We start from the raw sequence: 19147 nt of genomic DNA on the forward strand, positions 1-19147 counted from the left end.
GAAGAAAGCAGAGACAAAGAGAGCAACAGATAAAAGGAAATTTATGACACAGAATTTCCAGAAGGCTTGGATGCTATCTGTTCTGAAAGAGCCGCCTTTTCATCCCATGGGGACCACGGGTACACTGAAGCACGCACGCACGCACGCACGCACGCACACACACACACACACACACACACACACATATGTATATTATACTTATTATACATATGTGTGTATTATATATACATACATATATATGTAATTTCTAAACATGTATACATACACATACTGGGAGAGGTAGGGAGAAACTCATTCCTCCCTTCCTGGGTCTTTATCCTATATTTCCATGTCATCGCTCTGGCATTATTAACACAAGACACTAAAATAATGTAGCAGAGAGAGAGAGGGGGAGGGGGGAGGTGGGGGGTGAGGGGGGCGGAGAGGGTGAGAGGGGGGTAGAGACAGAGAGAAAGAGAGACGACAGAGACAAAGACAGACAGAGATAGACAAATAAAAGAATGAGGGAGAGAACCCTCAAACACAAAACAAACGTTTCGATGGATTCGTATTGTTATGCCGGTCAGAGTGGTATTTCGACAAGCATTAAAACCATTCGTTTGCTCTTCACAAATGAATCAATACTCTGACCGACATACACATTAAGACAGATATTTGTCACACACACACACACACGCACGCGCGCGCGCTACCGGACACACACACACACACTTTTTTTTTTTTTTAACTCCTTGTTAAACAGTCCAGCTGGTTCACTGTTATAGTTGTTAGTTTTTCATCAGAAATATGTTATATTGTTATGTTTTTTTGTTTTTTTAATTTTTTTTTAACAAAACTTAAATCATTTTCTATATGTAACACATACGCACGCACACACACACACTTTCACTTACTCGCATGCGTACACAGTAATTCCCCCCCCCCCCACCTCCCCCAACTCCCACTCGATTTTTTTTCCTACCCTCGTCTGATATCACTTACAGTGAAAAGACGTTAAACTAAAGAACGAACGAACGAACGAACACACACACACACACACACACACAATGTATGTGCATGTGAGTGCGCGTGCACACTACGTGTGTTGGGGGGGGGGGTTGTATCAAGGGGAAGAAGAGACAAGAGTAAGAGGAGGGCGTTTCTGTAGCCTTTGAAGATGCTTGGTGGGGAAGGGGAAGACTTTTCAGAACCCTTTGAAGACCCATGGCGGAAACGTGGAAGACATTTTCGTAACTTTTGAAGACGCTTGATGGGAAAGGGGAAGATTTTTCTGTACCCTTTGAGGACCCTTGACGGATACTTGGAAGACTTTTCTGTACCCTTTGAAGACGCTTGATGGAAACGTGGAATACTTTTCTGTAGCCTTTGAACACTCTTGGCGTGAAAGGAGAGGACGTTTCAGTACCCTTAGAAGACGCTTTATGGGAAAGGGGAATACTTTTCTGTACCCTCTGAAGACCCATGACGCAAACGTTGAAGACTTTTCTGTAGACTTTGAAGATGTTTGGCAGGAAATGGGAATACTTTTCTGTAGACTTTGAAGATGCTTGGCGGGAAAGGGGAAGACTTTTCTGTACCCTTGGAAGAAGCTTGGCAGGAAAGGGGAAGACTCTTCTGTACACTTTAAAGACACTTGGTGGGAAAGGGAAAGACTTTTCTGTAACCTTTAAAGATGCTTGCCGGGAAAGAGAAAGACTTTTCTGTACCCTTTGAAGACCCTTGACGGATACTGTGAAGACTTTTCTGTAGCCTCTGAAGACCAATGACGGGAAAGGGCGGAGACTTTTCTATGGCCTTTTAAGACCCACGACGGGAAGGGTGAAGACTTTTCTGTAGCCTTTGAAGATGCCCGGCGGGAAACGGGAACACTGTTTTTTCGTACCCTTTGAAGACGTTTGACGGAAAAGGGGGAAATGTTTCTGTACCCTGTACCCTTCAAGATGCTTGGGGGGGGAAAAGGCTGACTTTTCTGTACCCTTTGAGGACGCTTGACGGGAAAGGGGAAGACTTTTCTGTAGCCTTTGAAGACGCTTGACGAGAAAAGGGTAAAGACTTTTCTGTACCCTTTGAAGACCCTTGACGGATACTTGGAAGACTTTTCTGTCCCCTTTGAAGACGCTTCGCGGGGTGGGCAAACAAAAACAAAATCAAGAACAAAAACAAACAAGTCAAATACCATCACCCAAAATAATTGACAGCAATGAGAAAAGACTTCACACAAAAACAGATGAGATATCGACAGATAGCAAGAAAGCATTTCTGGTATATCTACCTCACGTCTTAACACACACACACACACACACACACACACACTGATGAAATGAAAATCTAAAACCGTAATTTCAGCGATAATTGGTAATTCTTGCTGAACTGGCAACTTGTCACTCATATCTATCCTTTTTCTTCCTTCTCAGTGAAAATGCTGCCCACAACACACCATGATCACACAGTCAGGTCACAGTATTTCATTTAGACGAGTCTTCTGTCACCATCGTTTCTTGGGACACAAACAAAGTGCATGCTGCACAAGGGATGTTACTTTAAAACATAAACAAATACCCCCCCCCCCCCCCCCCCCACACACACACCAAACTACCACCCACACCACCATCAAAATCCATAGTGTTTGGCGATATGCCCCCCGCCCCCCCCCCCCTTCCCCCCCGCCCCCTCTCCCCCCAGTTTTCTGACAAGATCATGGTCTGTATAACGATGCATTATGCTGTGCTTTGGATCAGCTATACGCTGCATGCGCAGGTAGTGCTTGTGAGGTAAAGACATAAAATGGTGGCCAGAATGTCAAGGCCACACCACCACAAAGGGCCATCAATCCGGTGACTTCCGGTCGTCATCATCTTGGGCCATGTTTCTCTGGGCCCTGGACACGGAGGTCGTTTCTTCAGTTCACAGGGTTTTTTGTTGTTGTTTTTCACTCCCTGCATAATGGACTGCCCAGCCAGGCGAAACGCCAATCACTTGCTTCAGCCAACAGCAGTTCACAGCCGACAGACTATGCACAATAATGCCAAGTACTGTGAAAGGGTAGCGGGGTGGGGGTTGCTCCCTTGTCAACAGCCAAAGCAGACAGCGCGCCATTTGAGCCAGCATTTCACGGGCTCTTGATTAAACTGCTGATGCTTGCAGGGCGAACCTTAAGTTCTGCTGCCTGCTGGTCAGTGAACCGTTGTTTCCTCCGCTCTGTTCTGGCAAATGATGATTATGGAACAGCGGAAGGTGGCGATCAATTGTTTTTTTTTTTTTTGTTGTTTTTTTTTGTTTTTGCTTGCGTTTGAATTTTTATTGCAACGTGAACGGATCCTATGCACATCAAAAACCACAATTAATTGGATCGATTCCTGTCGGTGAACTCTACAAAGTCATGTCAATGAACATCACGCTTTACCCAGGTGAACAAAGGATAGGAACAAAACACTGCCATCATTCACTACCCTTCCGAGCTCCCCCCTCTGTCATTCTTTAAATAAATTTTAAAAAATAAAATAAAATAAAATAAAATAAACACACATTTCATTCCATCTCCTTCTCTCCTTTAAAAAAAAAGAATTTGAAAAACGACAAACACACTGATAAAATACACTACTGTATAAAACATGGATTTTGTACAATAGTTAAATATATTCATAAATACAGCTGTCCATGAAATTAACACCAAATGGCCAGAAAGAAAGAGAAGGCCACATTGTTATCGAGTAAAAAAAAAAAAAAATTATTAATTAAAAAAGGAGACAAGGTTTTCAATTACTTATGTATTATCAATCATTATTGTTTGATACTTCTATAGCGTCTTCTTCTGTTAGAGACCAAACTCCAAGCGCTTTACAATCACGGAGTCATTCGCACAACAGTCTGCCTACCTGAGTAGTTCCGACTGACAGCTGACAGCGCCTAGCTTATCAGTCGTTTCCCGTGTCACCCAGTTAGACTTCAGTCACGCCGAGGCACGCACATGTATCCTGGGGTGGAGAACCCTTATGTTGCCGTGGGTTCTTTTCAGTGCTCTTAGTGCATGCTGTGCACGGAACCTCCGTTTCTCGCCCTATCCGAATGACTAGCGTCCAGACCATCACTCACGGTGTAGTGAAGGGGTACAGAATTCTGGCGAATGTGGGATTCAATCCCGTACCCTGACATTCTTTTGTTTCCTGGGCGGATGTGTTACAAATAGGCCACCACTCAGGATATAAAAAAAACACCTCTATATATGTCTATTTTTTTTTTTTTTAATGGCATCGTCGGGTGCTGCATTTCTTCGATTCGTGAGAATACAGTGTAAAGCTTCAAACTGCAATTTGTGCAGGCAAACTGACTCGTGTAAGGTCTCTCTCTCTCTCTCTCTCTGTATATATATATATATATATATATATATATATATATATATATATATATATATATATGTGTGTGTGTGTGTGTGTGTGTGTGTGTACATACATACATATATATATATATATATATATACATACATTACACAATATATACAGAGAGAGAGAGAGAGAGAGAGAGAGGAACCGGTTCTGCTACGAATACAGTAGTTATCAGATTCACAGACCTGTGTACCTGGGGCGATACACGTACAGACCTTCCGCCGATCAAAGCCTTAAACTGCTTCGTCTCGGTCAGAAACAGGCGGACTCTTATCCAGGATAACCACTGCCGATTGGTAGTGCTTCTCTCTCTCTCTCTCTCTCTCTCTCTCTCTTTCTCTCTCTCTCGTCACCCTCCTCTTCCCCCTTCCTGTCTGTCTGATCACACACCTAGGTCAAGTGCTCAGAACCCCACCCTCCCACCCATATACCCCCGACCCCCTTTCTTTTGACGAGACTCGAGATCGATCCAGGTGTGGTTGCTCCATTGCTGGACGTGGCGTGTATTGGTGAGCCAGTGAGAAAGAGACAGGAAAGAGAAAGGGGGCACACAGAGAGAGAGAGAGAGAGAGAGAGAGAGAGAGAGATAGGGAGAGAGAGAGGAAGGTAGAGGAAGGAGAAAGGATAGAGAAACAGAGAGAGGAGGGGGAAGGAGGGGGAGCGAGAGAGAGAGATACAGAGAGAGAGAGAGACAGACAGACAGAGACAGAGACAGAGACAGAGAAACAGAGAGAAATCGAACTTTTTAATGACATGGTCATTCTACCTGTGTCGAGCGTGGATGTGGGGAATGGAGTGTGATACACAAAGGCACACAGGAATGACTGACAAAACATGGATGTCTAAAGTGGAAGTGGAGTGGGGAGGGCTGACGGGGGTACAATCACACGTTTCCAACAACAGGTGCAGGTAGGGATGTAACGGGTTGCGGGAGTGTGTTGGGGGTAGGGGGAAAGGATAATACCACAGCGCTTAGAACAGACCGATCAATAATGCTTAGAGAGAGCAAGAGAGAGAGAGAGAGGGATGTAAACGCACAAACACCTTTCTTTTTTTTTTAGAGGATAGAGAGGTAGGAAGTTTGGGGAAGGGGGTAGAGAGAGAGAGAGATAGGGGGGGGGGGGGGGGGGGGTCAGGGTCAGGGACAGACACACAGAGACACAGACAGAAAAAGGGAGATTTACAATGAAATATGAAAATCTACCATCTTCGAGTTCAACGATTTACACAAAGCATGAAGATTTCCCTATATTTGAGTTAATTAGTTTCCTTATTGTACTCACGAACGCACGCACGCATGCACACACACACACACACACACACACACACACACACACACACACACACACACACCCTGACAAAGAGAGGGGTAGGGAGAAAGAGAGGAGGTAGAGACAGAGATAGAGGGAGATACAGAGACAGATACAGACATAGACAGAGAGAGACTGGCACTCCTATCGACACTAGTTATCCACCTGGATAAGAATGTATCGGTCTGTGTATCTGTCAAGAAGAAGCAACTTGAGGCTTTGACCGACGGAAGGTCTGTACAGAGACAGAGAAAGAGGCAGAGACAGAGAGAGGGACAGACCTACGGACATAGAAAGACAAAGACAGACAGTGACACGGGTAGAGAGAAGAGAGAGGAGAGAGAGAGAGAGAGAGAGAGAGAGAGAGAGAGAGAGAGAGCAGTAGGCTATTGAATATTTCAACAAATGGGGTCTTCACTCAATCCCAAACGATCGTGCAGATGTCCAGAGATAAACCACCACTGATGATATATCTTTCTGGCGGCCGCTCTTCGAATCCTTTAAGACTGGTAGGGTCTAACCGTGCGAGACTGGGTCGTTTACAAGATAACTCTCCACTTTCTTCCTCGTGAATCAAGTATTTGGGCGCCAAATAAAAAAAGAAATGTGTTTGCGCGTTTGCAGCTCTCTCTCTCTCTCTCTTTTTTTTCTTTTTACCCCCTTCCCCAAACTCCTATCTCTATCCTCTTATCTCATCGGACCGAAAAGTCCAACTGAATTTTCAACCTGCTTCTTTACAACCGCATATCAGTGCATAACATTCTCGAGAGTGTCAAATATCTTGGGTCATGTTTCAGCAAAGAACGCTCTCTTCAAGTAATGACTGACTGTGTCTGTGTGTCTGTCGCTCTCTCACTCTCAGTCTCTCAACCTCTCCTTCCATTTTCCATCGCCCCAGTTGATCCAGTTACCTTGGAGTACTCAGAAAATCAAACATACTTTGATCACCTGTTTTTTGAACAAAGATATGTCACTTCAAGTACACAAACACACACACTCTCTCTTTCTTTCACACACACACACACACCACAGGCACACACATCACACGCGCGCCTGCGCACACAACCACACACACACACATTCACACACACACATACAGTCACACTCACACACACACACACGCACACACCGGCACACACACACACACACACACACACACAATGAGCACAAACACGTAACCCTCATTACTCTTCACTCCTCCCCCTCTCTCTACAATCTACCCCTCTTTACCTGGCTATAATCCCCGCCCCACCCTCTTAATTAATTCAAGTTGTCTAACAGAACGAAGTCCAACTACCCCCCGTCCAGGCTCGGCCCTTCCGATGTCTGTGTGGTCAGCTGGTCTACAAACAACTTGGAAAAAGGCCAGTTTGTTTGATCACTGTTGTATACAGAAAATTATATCAAAACCCCGTGTTTTTACAATGTCTAGTATTGTACGTGTGTGTGTGTGTGTGTGTGTGTGTGTGTGTGTGTGTGTGTGTGTGTGTGCGTGCCTGTGTGTGTGTGTGTGTGTGTGTGTGTGTGTGTGTGTGTGTGTGTGTGTGTGTGCGTGCATGCGTGTTTCCACAGTGCAACCAGAGCTTTCAGTCATTTTTTTCAAGGACGTTTGAATATATCTGTGTATGCAAGTACCTTACGGTTCTTTTGGGGTTTCTAGTATTCAGGCATATTTATTCTATCTGCAAACACCTTCATTTCAAGGGTTCCAGGACAACACCTTTTGTCTCTTTATGTCTGTAGTGCCTCTCCTTCCCTTGTAAAAAAACAACAACAACAACCCCCCAAAAAACCAAAAACAAACAAAAACAAAAAAAAAACAATAAAGATCAATAAGCGCCTTAGTTTCAATTGCTAGTAGCAGTGACTGTGATGTTATTAATTATAAACTACTCTGAAGACTAGTTTTGAAGTATGTAACTAACTGCTATAACTGCCCTGTATACTGGAGTGGATACTGGATGCCACTGTTATCACTACCCCGTACCCATCCCCACCAAACTCCAATGCCATTTATAATGATGCCTGTGGCCTATGTGCAGTTAAAAATATCTCTCTCTCTCTCTCCCCCTCTCTCTCTCCTTCTTCCTCCCTCCCTTTTCCTTCCTCACCACCCTGCCTCCCATCCCCCACTTCTCCCTCCCGTTCCCCCCCGCCCCCAACCCCCATCTCCATCCTTCCACTTCTCCCAGTAAAGCTGATATGCTCGGCGCCGTCAGTCTGTCCGCCAGTTCGCCACCGTCTGCTGTATTCAGTAAAATACACCCAGGTCTTCAGCTTGTGAGATAATTCAAGAGTGGATAATTACCATCTTAACTAGGGACGTTCCCCCCGCCCCCCAAACGAATGAGCCGTCGGTGCCCCACTGCTGATTAATGAACACTCCAACGTACACACAATGGACTTCAGAAGCACCACGCGAACAGTGTAATCCGGTAATCCGAGCATTGTCAACAGGTCCGCGTAACACGAGGCACACAGCGATGTGACAATGATGATTTCTGTGAGGCTGTTACGTTGGGTAGTAGAGTGGAGTGGAGTGGAGTGGAGTGGGGTGGAGTGGAGTGGGGTGAGGTGGAGTGGAGTGGGGTGAGATGAGTGCAGGATTAGTGGCGTTACGTAGCACAGCATAGTGTCGTGAAGTGCAGTGCAGTGCAGTACAGTAAAATGCACCCCAGTACAGTGCAGTGCAGTGCAGTTAGTGCAGTGCAGTGCAGTGTGGTGTAGTAAGGTGTCGTGAAGTCGAGTGGAGACGGATGGTGTGCTATAGTGTAGTAGTGAAGCGTAATGCAGCTGTGCGTAAATCGAACCGGAAACTCGATGTATTCCCACTGAGCCCAAGCTTCACGATTGTCTTAATTAAAAGGGTGTGGCTGTGTCTGCATTGTTACAGAGTTTCTCCTTAGCTATCATGAGTTTTACTTTTTCATTCAGAACGGAGGAGGGGAGTAAACAGGAACATCACTGCAATATGTGGTATTTTCTTCAACAGCTCTTTGACAATTTCAAACCTGTACAACGGGTAGATAGCTTTAGGCGATTTTTATTATTATTGTTTTGTTTTGTTTTCTTCTTTTTTTTCCCCTGGCTTTCTGTCGATTTGTCAGTCAGACGAGTGCCATACACCGACACAGTAACACGCACTCCCGCACAAACACACACTCATACACCCAACTCACATACACGTGCGCACGCGCTCAGACAAAACCACACACACACACCCCACCCCGAACCTCCCACTCCCCACCACACACACACACCCTACAAACACACCCATACCACACCCAGCTATAACAGCCCCCACCCCACCCCCCAACCCCACACACATCCTACTCACATTTCAACGACAAGAAAGCCAGCTCGAAAGTCAGCTTTTGCTCCTTGACGTTCTTGAAGTCCACGGGTTCGAAATCCAGTTCATCGGCGGCCCCTCCTCCTCTTTTTGCTGCTGCTCCTGCTTTCTCTCCTGTTCCTGGTATTGCTCTCCTGTTCTTCTTCCGCTCCTCCAGCCTGGCATCTCGGGCCTTCCGGAGGCCGTCGAAGATCTTGGCGGCCCGCACGAACATGCGGTGCGAGTAGATGCAGGGTTCCTTCTTGAAGAACTCCTCCGCTAGGTTGGGGTCCGAGCTGTACTTGTCCATGGTGGAGGACGGCGCCTTCGAATGACTGGCTGACGCCGAGTGCAACTGGTTGGTTCGGTTGGGTTGGTTGGTTGGTTGGTTGGTTGGTTGGTTGGTGGTTGTACAAACACGGGGGCAATCGGAACAGAAAAAAGTAAGCAGGTAAATAAATAGATCAATGGATGAATAAACAGGTTACTAAACAAATATAAATTGAATAAAAAGAATAAAAAAAGAGAGGCAAGGACTTCAAGACTCACTTGTGATATACACTTTAAAAGAAACAAACAAAAATACAAATAATTGTTTGTTTGTTTTTTAAATCGTTAAAATGTGTTATGTAGTTTGATACTATGAAGATGGGTGGGGGGCGGAGGCATAAAAGCAGATTCAAGCCTGGCATGTTCGGACGATAGGAAACAGGCAAACCCAAAGCCCTAATCTGAATCTACAAATGACGTATATAAACTATCATCTAACGTGGTTTTTTTTGGTTTTTTTCAAAGCGTGATAATTTGGTTGCTATAACGCCTTTTAAATCATGTTATTTTGGTATATATCAGGCATTTAAGGAATTCTTTAAAGTCTGCAGTAAATGAGACGTTGCCATCGCCTCCAGCACACCATGACATGTATCCGCTTTCTCCACATCTGCAGAAACTAGGCCTACAACATGGTCTATTCAGTTTAAATCATGTTTTTGTTCTTTTGATAAAGTTCTTTTAATTCAGCGGTATCACCTCAGGCACACCGCAACATGCAACTGGTTTCTCAGGATCTGCACAAACAGTCCAGACAAGGCTGACCGAAACTCAGTGAAACCTGAAACAGCCTATTCAAATTTTCTTTTATGGTCATTCTAGGTAATTCGGTGTCCGCTTTAGAATATTCATATGCAGTAAGCATGTCGATGGTGTAGTTAGTGTCACTATTTGTGTTCTGTCTAGACTTTGTATTTTCTTTTCTGCTAAATGTGAACAAGAAAAAACAATGTCATGCCCTCTTACCAAACATTGCCTACGTTCCGGAAAATGGGAAGCGGTAAAATGGTGTCTTTGGAAACAGATCGAGTCTCAACAAAATAGGCAAGGCAAGGCAAGGTAAGGCAAATCGTTAATGATCCGGAAATACGGCTTAATTCGGGAGACTTAAACCTATCTTTGGTATGACTATGAAGATTTTTTTCCAACTATGTTCAGTCCAAATCTGGTATTGACAGACAAAGTATTTCCAGAGAAAATGTTAATGTACACACACACACACACACACACACACACACACACACACACACACACGAACACCAGGCTAAAACACAGACTCACTTTGCTTATACACGTGAGTCAAAAATAAGTAAATAGATAAGTAACTGAATAACGGAATAAAGAAACAGACAGACAGACAGATAGATAGATAGACAGATGAGGAAATAGGTAGCTTGCTAAAAGCAGTACATTAACCGCTAAAACAGACAAAATAGATACGATAATAAAACATAAATGACAAACTGAACATTTCATAAGCAAAATTAATGAATAAAATAAACGAATCTACAATAAAATTCAACAATCAATAAAATAAATTCACAATAAAATACATGCACATAAAACATGCAAATAATCAGATAAATAAAATGCAATTAAAAGGTGGTGGTGTTTTTCCATTCACCCGTTATTTGGCCATGTGTGAGCGCATCAGTGTGTTAACTTTTACTTGAAGGTGATGCTAACGTGATTAGACATCATTCATGAGTCGCGAATACTTTGACTCTTTTTTTCTATGTTCTTTCTTTTATTTAACGTCTTTTCACTTCGAGTGATAATTGACGTCTCTCTCTCTCTCTCTCTCTCTGTGTGTGTGTGTGTGTGTGTGTGTGTGTACTTGTAACGTATTCAGTTTATTTGCATTCTAAGATTTTTTTTGTTTGTTTTTGCACATGTAGATGGAACATTGAATGCGCTGTACCTGTGCACAGACGCTAAACCAGTCATGAGTGTTGAGTATTGAGTCTCGTCTCCCTCCATCCTTCCTTCACACACACACACACACACACTCTCTCTCTCTCTCTCCCTCTCTTTCTCACCTGCATCATGGTGATGGGAGCTTCATCGTCCCCATTATCGGTATTGCCGCTGTTCTCACTGGGGCCGGGGGTATCCGCGTCTTCGTGCCCCTGGAAAGTCCGCTCCTGTTTGTTCTGCCGCTGCCCTTCCTTCGAAATCGACGGCGTCCGCTTCCCCTTCTTCTTCGTCGCCTGCGACGGCTGGAGTCCCGTGCCACCCGCCATCTCTCCAGCGACAGGGGGCATGCGTGAGCGTCAGGCGGGCGGAGGCGTAGCCGCGGCGCGCGCGGCGCGGTGTGTTATGGCACGGCGCGGCGCGGTGAGGAGAGGCTGGGCTGGGCGAAGGGGGCGGGGCGGAATCTTGTTGGTATGTGGTGGTTTGGTGGTGGTTGTTGAAATCGAGGAGGAGGTTGGAGGGAGACTGGCTTTGTGTGTGTGTGTGTGTGTGTGTGTGTGTGTGTGTGTGAGAAGGGTGGGTGGGGGGCGAGAGGAAGTATTGGGGGAAGTTCTGTTTTTGTTTTTCCACCCCTGCCTTCGTTTCTTTCCTTTTAACTAAAGTTTTTTTTGTTTGTTTTTTGCTACTTACTTTCTGTCTTTCTTATTCTATTATTTCTTCTTTTCCCTTCTACTTTCCTTGTTAGTTCTTTTTTCCGTTTGTATTTATCTGTTCCTTCTATCCCTTCTTCCTCTTTTTCTCTTCTAGAATGTTCTGTTCCTTTTTCCCCCCTTTACTTTTCCTTCACTCTCGTTCAGATTTTTCTTTTTCCCCTTCTGACACTAGTCAAGCGATTGTTGACTTGTCAATCGACCCTCATGATTAGGACTGCTATGAAACTTAACTTCGAAGCCCTGTTTGAGAAATAACTGTGTGGTATATATGTCTGTTGATTTCCTGCCTTTTCCTTTCTTATTCTGATCCCGTTTTCTTGCTAATCAGATATCCTCTGTCACGTAAATATTGACCTTGATAATCGAAAGCTCTAGATTCCAAACGGAGATAAAAAAAACAAAAAACAAAAAACAACAACCGATCTCTAGTTCTGTGGGAGGAGTGGTATTCTAGGTGATGGTGGTGGTGGCAGCGGTATGGGTAGGACGGTTTCTCCAGGATCTAGGCCGAGAACGGAAAGCTGATTTCTAGCACTGTACTGTAGAGTTGGCACCAGGTGTGGCTGGTGGTGTTGGCACTACGGGTGGTGATGGTGTAAACTGGGTGGATGGTGGTCTCCCTAGACAAAGTTCCAGGCCCGCGATTTAGACGCTTATTTCTGGCACGGTGGTGGTTTTGACGCTAGATGTGGTGGTGGTGGTGGTGGCAATTAAGGAGGGGGAGGGGGACTAGTGATAACAGGTGGAGTGTCACTCTACGGTCCCAGGCTGATGACTGAAGGCTGGTTTCTGGGACTATGGTGGTAAAAGCGAGTGGTCATTGATCTCTTTGACTGTAGCCCTGTAGTGATGACGATGGAACGTGGAAGCCGGCAGCGCAGTCTCAAGCTGACGTCTGGAGGCTGGTTCTGGCACGTGGGCTGTGGGGGCTGGTTGTGGAGTGAGTGACCATCTCTCCCAGCATTGGTCCTGGTGTTTCTGGACATAGAAAGCTATGTTGGAACACACCGTTAACACACACGCCGCACAGACACACAAACACACACACACAGAAGAGCAGACATACAAATAGATGACCATCAACAAACACATACATAGGCACACACACACACACACACACACACACACACACACACACACACACACACACAGACCATGCTCACACCCACCACGAAAGCGAAAGGCCCTGAAGAAAACTGTCGCAAATCGCGCTACTGACACCACGACAAAACAAGATTTTTAAAAAGTCAAAGCACCCCCCCCCCCCCCCCACCCCCCCCCCCCGCGACTCCGCACCCCCTCCTCCTCCCCCCCCCCCCACCCCTCCCCGCCCCCTCAAAAAAGCTCACAATGCAATCAAGCCACCCAGGGTGGGGGAGGGGGAGTAGGGACGCAAGGAGTGAGACCGGAATCATCCCCATCTCGGGTGGGCTGTTGATGCCCTGACTCCCGACGGCAGGTCGCAGGAGGAAACGGGAGAGAGAGAGAGAGAGAGAGAAGGAAGCAGCAATCCTGAAGGAAGGGCCGGGGGAGGGAGGTGGGAGCAAGAGGAGCAGAAGAACATAAGAGTGAGAACGGTAGGGTATGGAGGTGAGGGGGAGGGCTGGGGGCTGGGGCGGGGGTTGAGGAGGAGGAGGTTTGATGGATGAGAAGAGAGGCGTGGGCACGCGCGCACACTGGTCGTCTAGGTCACTCACCCCTTTCGAACACTGGGCTCTGACCGGTCCCACCTTCTCCACAACCACCATTTTATCCCCCCCCCCCCCCATCCCCCCCACCCCCACACATTCTCTCTCTCTCTTACACACAAGCACACGCAACGCACCCACAAACACACACACACACTCTCTCTCTTACACACACACACACGCGCACACACACATCACTACAACCACCACCATCAACACACAGCACCCCAACCAGTACCACATCCATTATATAAGGCAGGCCCCCTTCATCCCTTCATTCTCCACTTCCAATATCCTTTCAAAGTTGTTTCGAATTCGATGCTCTGCTGCCTGGTCTGCCGTTTTTGCGCCTGCGTTTATTTCGCCATCTGCTGGTGTTTTGAATGGGTGTTGGGGGAAATGGCATGGAGTTGTATCCCTCCACTAATCCCCTCGTTTGATCTTTTTTTTTTCTTTTTTTTCCTCCCCTTTTTTTCTCCCCCATCACCCCCCCCCCCCCCCCATGCTACCCCCTCCCATATTTTTGGTCTTGAAAAGAGTCGTTTATTCTTGCTACTCACGCAACCGCTATAATATCTTTGGGGAGAAGGTGTGCGCACGTTTGTGTTTGAGGGTAGTTTGTGTTTGTCTGCGAGTGTGTGTGTGTGTGTGTGTGTGAGAGAGAGAGAGAGAGAGAGAGAGAGAGAGGAAGAGAGAGAGAGAGATGGGGGTGGGGGTGGGGAGACAGACACATGCATAACTATTAGCAAAACACACACATATATATATATGTATATATATATATATATATATGTGTGTGTGTGTGTGTGTGTGTGCGCGCGCGCGCTTGTGTAAAACACATAGACACACAACTCAGTCACAGATACACACACAGTCAGGGACATACTTCCGGTCCTTCACCACACCACACCACACCACACTCATGAAATAATTATTGAAAAAAACAAAACAAAAAAAAAACCCCTTCCCTTCCCAAAACACACCTTCCCCCTCCCATCGACTCCCCAACGATCTCACTTCAAAAAGCCGACCTGTCCTGTCCTAGCTCTTGTGGTTTCCTGCAGCTTTTTTACCTTCAGCCGGAGGAGGAGGAAGAGGAGGAGGACGGTTCTGGAAGCCCTCGCTGGCCGCTTCCGTTACCGCAGGGTGGAACCATGCTTCAGTTCCGGATGGCTGCTTCTCCCCATCTGCATTACTGAGGAGGTACCCTTTGTCTGCGGCGGCCTCTGAAGTTAATAGATGTTCGCAGGGTTAACCCCACTCAGCTTGCTAGCTTTTGCAGGTTGGACGTGGTTGGTTGGTTGGTTGGTTGGTTGTTTTGTTTTTTTATTGTTGCTTTTTTTTTCTTTCTCTCTTCCCTCCACCAGTCTTTTCTGCTGTGCTGTCTGACAATGAGGAAAAAGAAAAAGAGCGAGAGAGAAAAAATTTATTCATACAAAATGATGTAAACAAACAAACAAAATAATAATAATACAATAATGGCACGCACCACAGAGTGTGCGCCAAAACAGACATTCACGTGCATTGCTTGGCGACTGTTTAAAATTTAAAATAATAAGAATAAGAGAGAGAGAGAGGGGGGGGGGAGGGGAGAGGCAAGGCGCCATAAATAGATTACGGCATTCTTGGTGATAACGCCATTTAAATCATTTTATTTTGCTATATCTCTATTATCTAAGACATTCATTAAAAATCTGTGGTAAAGGTGACATCGCCATCGCTTCAGGCACACCGCAACATGTAGCCGTTTTCTCTATATCTGCGTGTACGACAGTGAGGTTGACAGAAACTACAAAGCGGTCCATTCAATACATCTCTTTCATGTTCATTCTAGTTAATTCAGTATCCACTATAAAATATTCATATAAGCAGTAAACACGTGGATGGTGTCGTTAGTGTCACTGTATGTGTTCTGTTCAGAATTTGTATTTCTTTTCTTTTAATTATGAAGAAAAACAAGGTCAGGCCGTCTTCAAACCAAACCATAAACTGTGATTTGGATTCGGATACTCAACGAAATAAACCGTTGGTGATCCGGAAATACAGTTTAATCTGGAAGACTTACAACCTATTATTGATATGACAGTGAATATCGTTTCCTCAAATGTGTTCAACCCAAATTTAGTGTTGACAGACATAGTATTTTCAGAGAAAATGACAATGTTTAAGTTTACCACAAACACACACTGAGACAACCGAACAGCGGGTTATTTTCATGCACTCACATTGTTTACACAAGTGAGTCAAAAAGAAAAAAATATGATGTAATATCATCATATATTTGTGTATGTGTGTGTGTGTGTGTGCATGCGTGTGTACGTGCATGCGCGCGCGTGTGTGCGCGTGCGTGTCCATGCGTGTATGTGTGCATTTATATTTAATTGATTGTAGATGAATCAGTCTGTAAGGGGATGGGGAAAGGGGGATTCACTGCAGATACACAAAGCTTAGTCATGGCACTATGTGAGTAGGTGTGGAACACACACACACACACACACACACACACACACACAAGCGCGCACGCGCCGGTAAAAAGAGGACTGTGACAGATAAGGCGGACGTGAGGGTGAGTGGCGTGATGGTGATGATGATTGGGGAGAACAATGTAGAAACCCATGGCATTGTAATAACGGCGCTGAGGTGAAGAGGTTTGAAGGCAACCATTCACAAAAGTTCTGCCTGGTCAGGAAAGGGCGTTGGAAACGAAAACCAAAGCGTAATATATATATATAAGAAAGAAAGGAGAGAAAAGAAACCAAAAATAGGGAAAAAAAATCCATAAAGCCCTCCACACGAGACAGAACAAACACTATGCCACCCCTATATTTATGCAAACCCTTTAAAAGAGACAGTGACCCCAAACAGTCCTCACTGAGTTGAATCAGCTTATCCACACCTGGCTAGCTCCTCCTTTGCGAGACCTGAACGCGGACAAGCCAACTGAACATTTAAATATCAAGTGCGCCTGAATCTATCTGTGTAAAACAGCAAAGAGTTCAGTCAACAAACCTCGGGTGTGTAGGATATCTGGCATACTTCTCCGTCAACACTTGAGACATATCAAGGAGAGAAAAAATTCTTTGGAAGACTATTCCATTTTCAAGTTAGGAACATCCCTTTCGTGCTGTAAGTCACAGTCGAGTGAAGAAAGGAGGTGGTTGCAGACAAAAAAACAACAACAAAAAAACAAACAAAAAAACAGCAGCTTTAGGGGGAGATTTCTTGTACAAAGTGTTGGGGAAGGTGGCAGAATGGTTAGAATGCGTATCTGCCATTTCAGTAGCCATGAGCGTTTGGTTTCGATTCTCTCTCTCTCTCTCTCTCTCGTTCTCCCAAGTTTGGCTGGGAAATCAAACTGAGCGTCCAGTCATTCAGATGAGACGATACACCGAGGTTCCGTGAACAGCATGCACTTGGCGCACTGAGAAAGAACCATTGACGACAAAAGTGTTGTCCTCTGGCAAAATTCTGTATTAGAAATCCACTCTGATAGGTACACAAATCTCTCTCTCTCTCTCTCTCTCTCTCTCTCTCTCTCTCTCTCCACACACACACACACACACACACATATATATATATATATACACATACATATATATACATGTATGTATGTATGTACGTATACATATATATGCTTACACTCAAGGCCTGACTAGCGTGTTGGGTTATGCTGCTATCAGGCATCTGCTTAGTAGATGTGAAATGTATTATGTATTTTTCCGAACGCCTCCTTGAAAAACAAACTGAAACCGTTGTCATCTCTGCTTACTTCTCACATTGCACACGCGTGCAAACAGGAATTGGTGGGAAGCGAGGCTGGGAGGTCGGGAGGGGGGTGGGGGTGGGGTAGTAAGAGGACTTCGAGGCGATGGGATTGCGGGGGGGTGGGGGGGTAGGGTAGGAAGCATTTTCGTTGAGAACAGTCACGATCTACATAAAATTCGTGCTGGAGGTTTTAGCGGCGTCAACGGAGGCCTGTTGACGTGTCCTGTATTTTCCTGTGTTTTCATGGATTTTGGCGTTGACGTACCTCTCTATGGAGACGTACCCCAAACAACATCAATCCTAGGCAAAGCCGTTTGTTGAAATGCGCAAACGTCAGGTCAAATGATATAATTTGCGTCTCTCTCTCTCTCTCTCTCTCTCTCTCCCACCATCACTTCCTGTTAACACAATCACGTATAGTAACCCAGCTATGTTCTTCAGGCCAAAACAGTCCGCAGTTGTTTGAAACTGAGAACAAAGGTTTTCTCCATGACACCCCCTCCGGCTCCCCCCCCCCCCCCCCTCCCCCTCCCTTTTTTTTATTTTTTAACTCCAAACACACCTTGCCTAAGTCACCACCACCACAGTTGTTGGAAGCACTCAAGCCCTGTTGTTGCAAACCGTCACACCAATGTTATCAGGTTATCAGCAGCGTTCTTCAAGTCAATCGCCAGCCAACTTCGGCGCTTTTGTTTTCGCCCTGTGTTTATTTACTTGCTGCCAGGGTTGCTCGGAAATATTCGAGGGGAGAGTCTGTCTCATGGGAAAGGGACTGGTAGTTTGGCTGATGCAGAGAGAGGGCGGGAGAAGAGAGAAAGGGAGGGGGGGAGAGGGGGGGAGAGAGAGCGGGGGTAGGTGGGAAACAGACGCACAGACTGAAGAAAGTGGAGAAAGTGACACAGACAGACAGAGAGAGAGAGAGAGAGGCAGACAGACACAGAGAGACACCGAGAGAGACAGACACAGAGAGAAGATAGGACTAGGCAGACAGACATACAGGCAGACAGACAGACAGACGTACAACGTTAATGAGAGCTCCCAAACGACCGCTTTTCTTTCTTTCTTTCTTCTCTCTTCTCTCTCTCTCCAAGTCTCCTGTCAAGCAATCCGCTCCCCCCACACACACACCCTCACCCATCCCCCTTTATGCCTTGTTGTGCAATAACCCCCCCACACACACACACACACACACCCTCCTCCACCACCACAACCACCAACACTTTTTTTTTTTTCTTTTTTTTAACAGCCTGATAAGAAAGTGTGAACGGCCCATTAAGCAATAAACACCCGGTCCAAGGTTTCGATCCCTGCTTTGCCGGCGTCGACCTTCCACCCTGCCAACGGTCATCATAAATTACTAACAGACCCGGCCATGCATGTGACCAACACAAGCTGTCCCCAGCTGAACTCTTTACCGGGGGGAGAGGGGCAGGGGGTTGGGGGGAGGGGGTGAAAAACACCTTAGAAGAGGTTTGGAGAAGGTGACTGTCGATCTATCTATGTCTACAGATCTATTTCTGTGATATCTGTGACATGATCTGTCTGTATCTATATACCTATCCGTTTACCTGTTAATCCCCCCCCACCTCTGTGTGTGTGTGTGTGTGTGTGTGTGTGTGTAAGGATAAGAGGATGGGGTAGGGAAGAGGGAGAGAGACAGACAGACAGACCGACACAGACGGAATGAAAGGCACATAGGGATAGAAAAGGGGAA

The 19147-nt window shown here is 45.7% G+C and overlaps 1 protein-coding gene across 1 annotated transcript in view; it reads right to left on the reverse strand.

Moving 5' to 3' along the window:
• LOC143298615 (putative methyltransferase NSUN7) overlaps positions 1 to 11734 on the reverse strand; it is a 44321-nt gene extending 32587 nt beyond the window's left edge. Inside the window, exons 1-2 of the mRNA XM_076611495.1 lie at positions 11393 to 11734; positions 9030 to 9378 (exon numbers count right to left, since the gene is read on the reverse strand). Of these exons, the coding sequence (XP_076467610.1) occupies positions 9030 to 9378; positions 11393 to 11617 (574 nt within the window). The 5' untranslated portion in view covers positions 11618 to 11734. The remainder of the gene's footprint in view (positions 1 to 9029; positions 9379 to 11392) is intronic.
• Positions 11735 to 19147: the final 7413 nt, after the last annotated feature.

The sequence above is a fragment of the Babylonia areolata genome, chromosome 24 (genome assembly GCF_041734735.1).
Source record: "Babylonia areolata isolate BAREFJ2019XMU chromosome 24, ASM4173473v1, whole genome shotgun sequence".
In the NCBI taxonomy this organism is placed as follows: domain Eukaryota; kingdom Metazoa; phylum Mollusca; class Gastropoda; order Neogastropoda; family Buccinidae; genus Babylonia; species Babylonia areolata.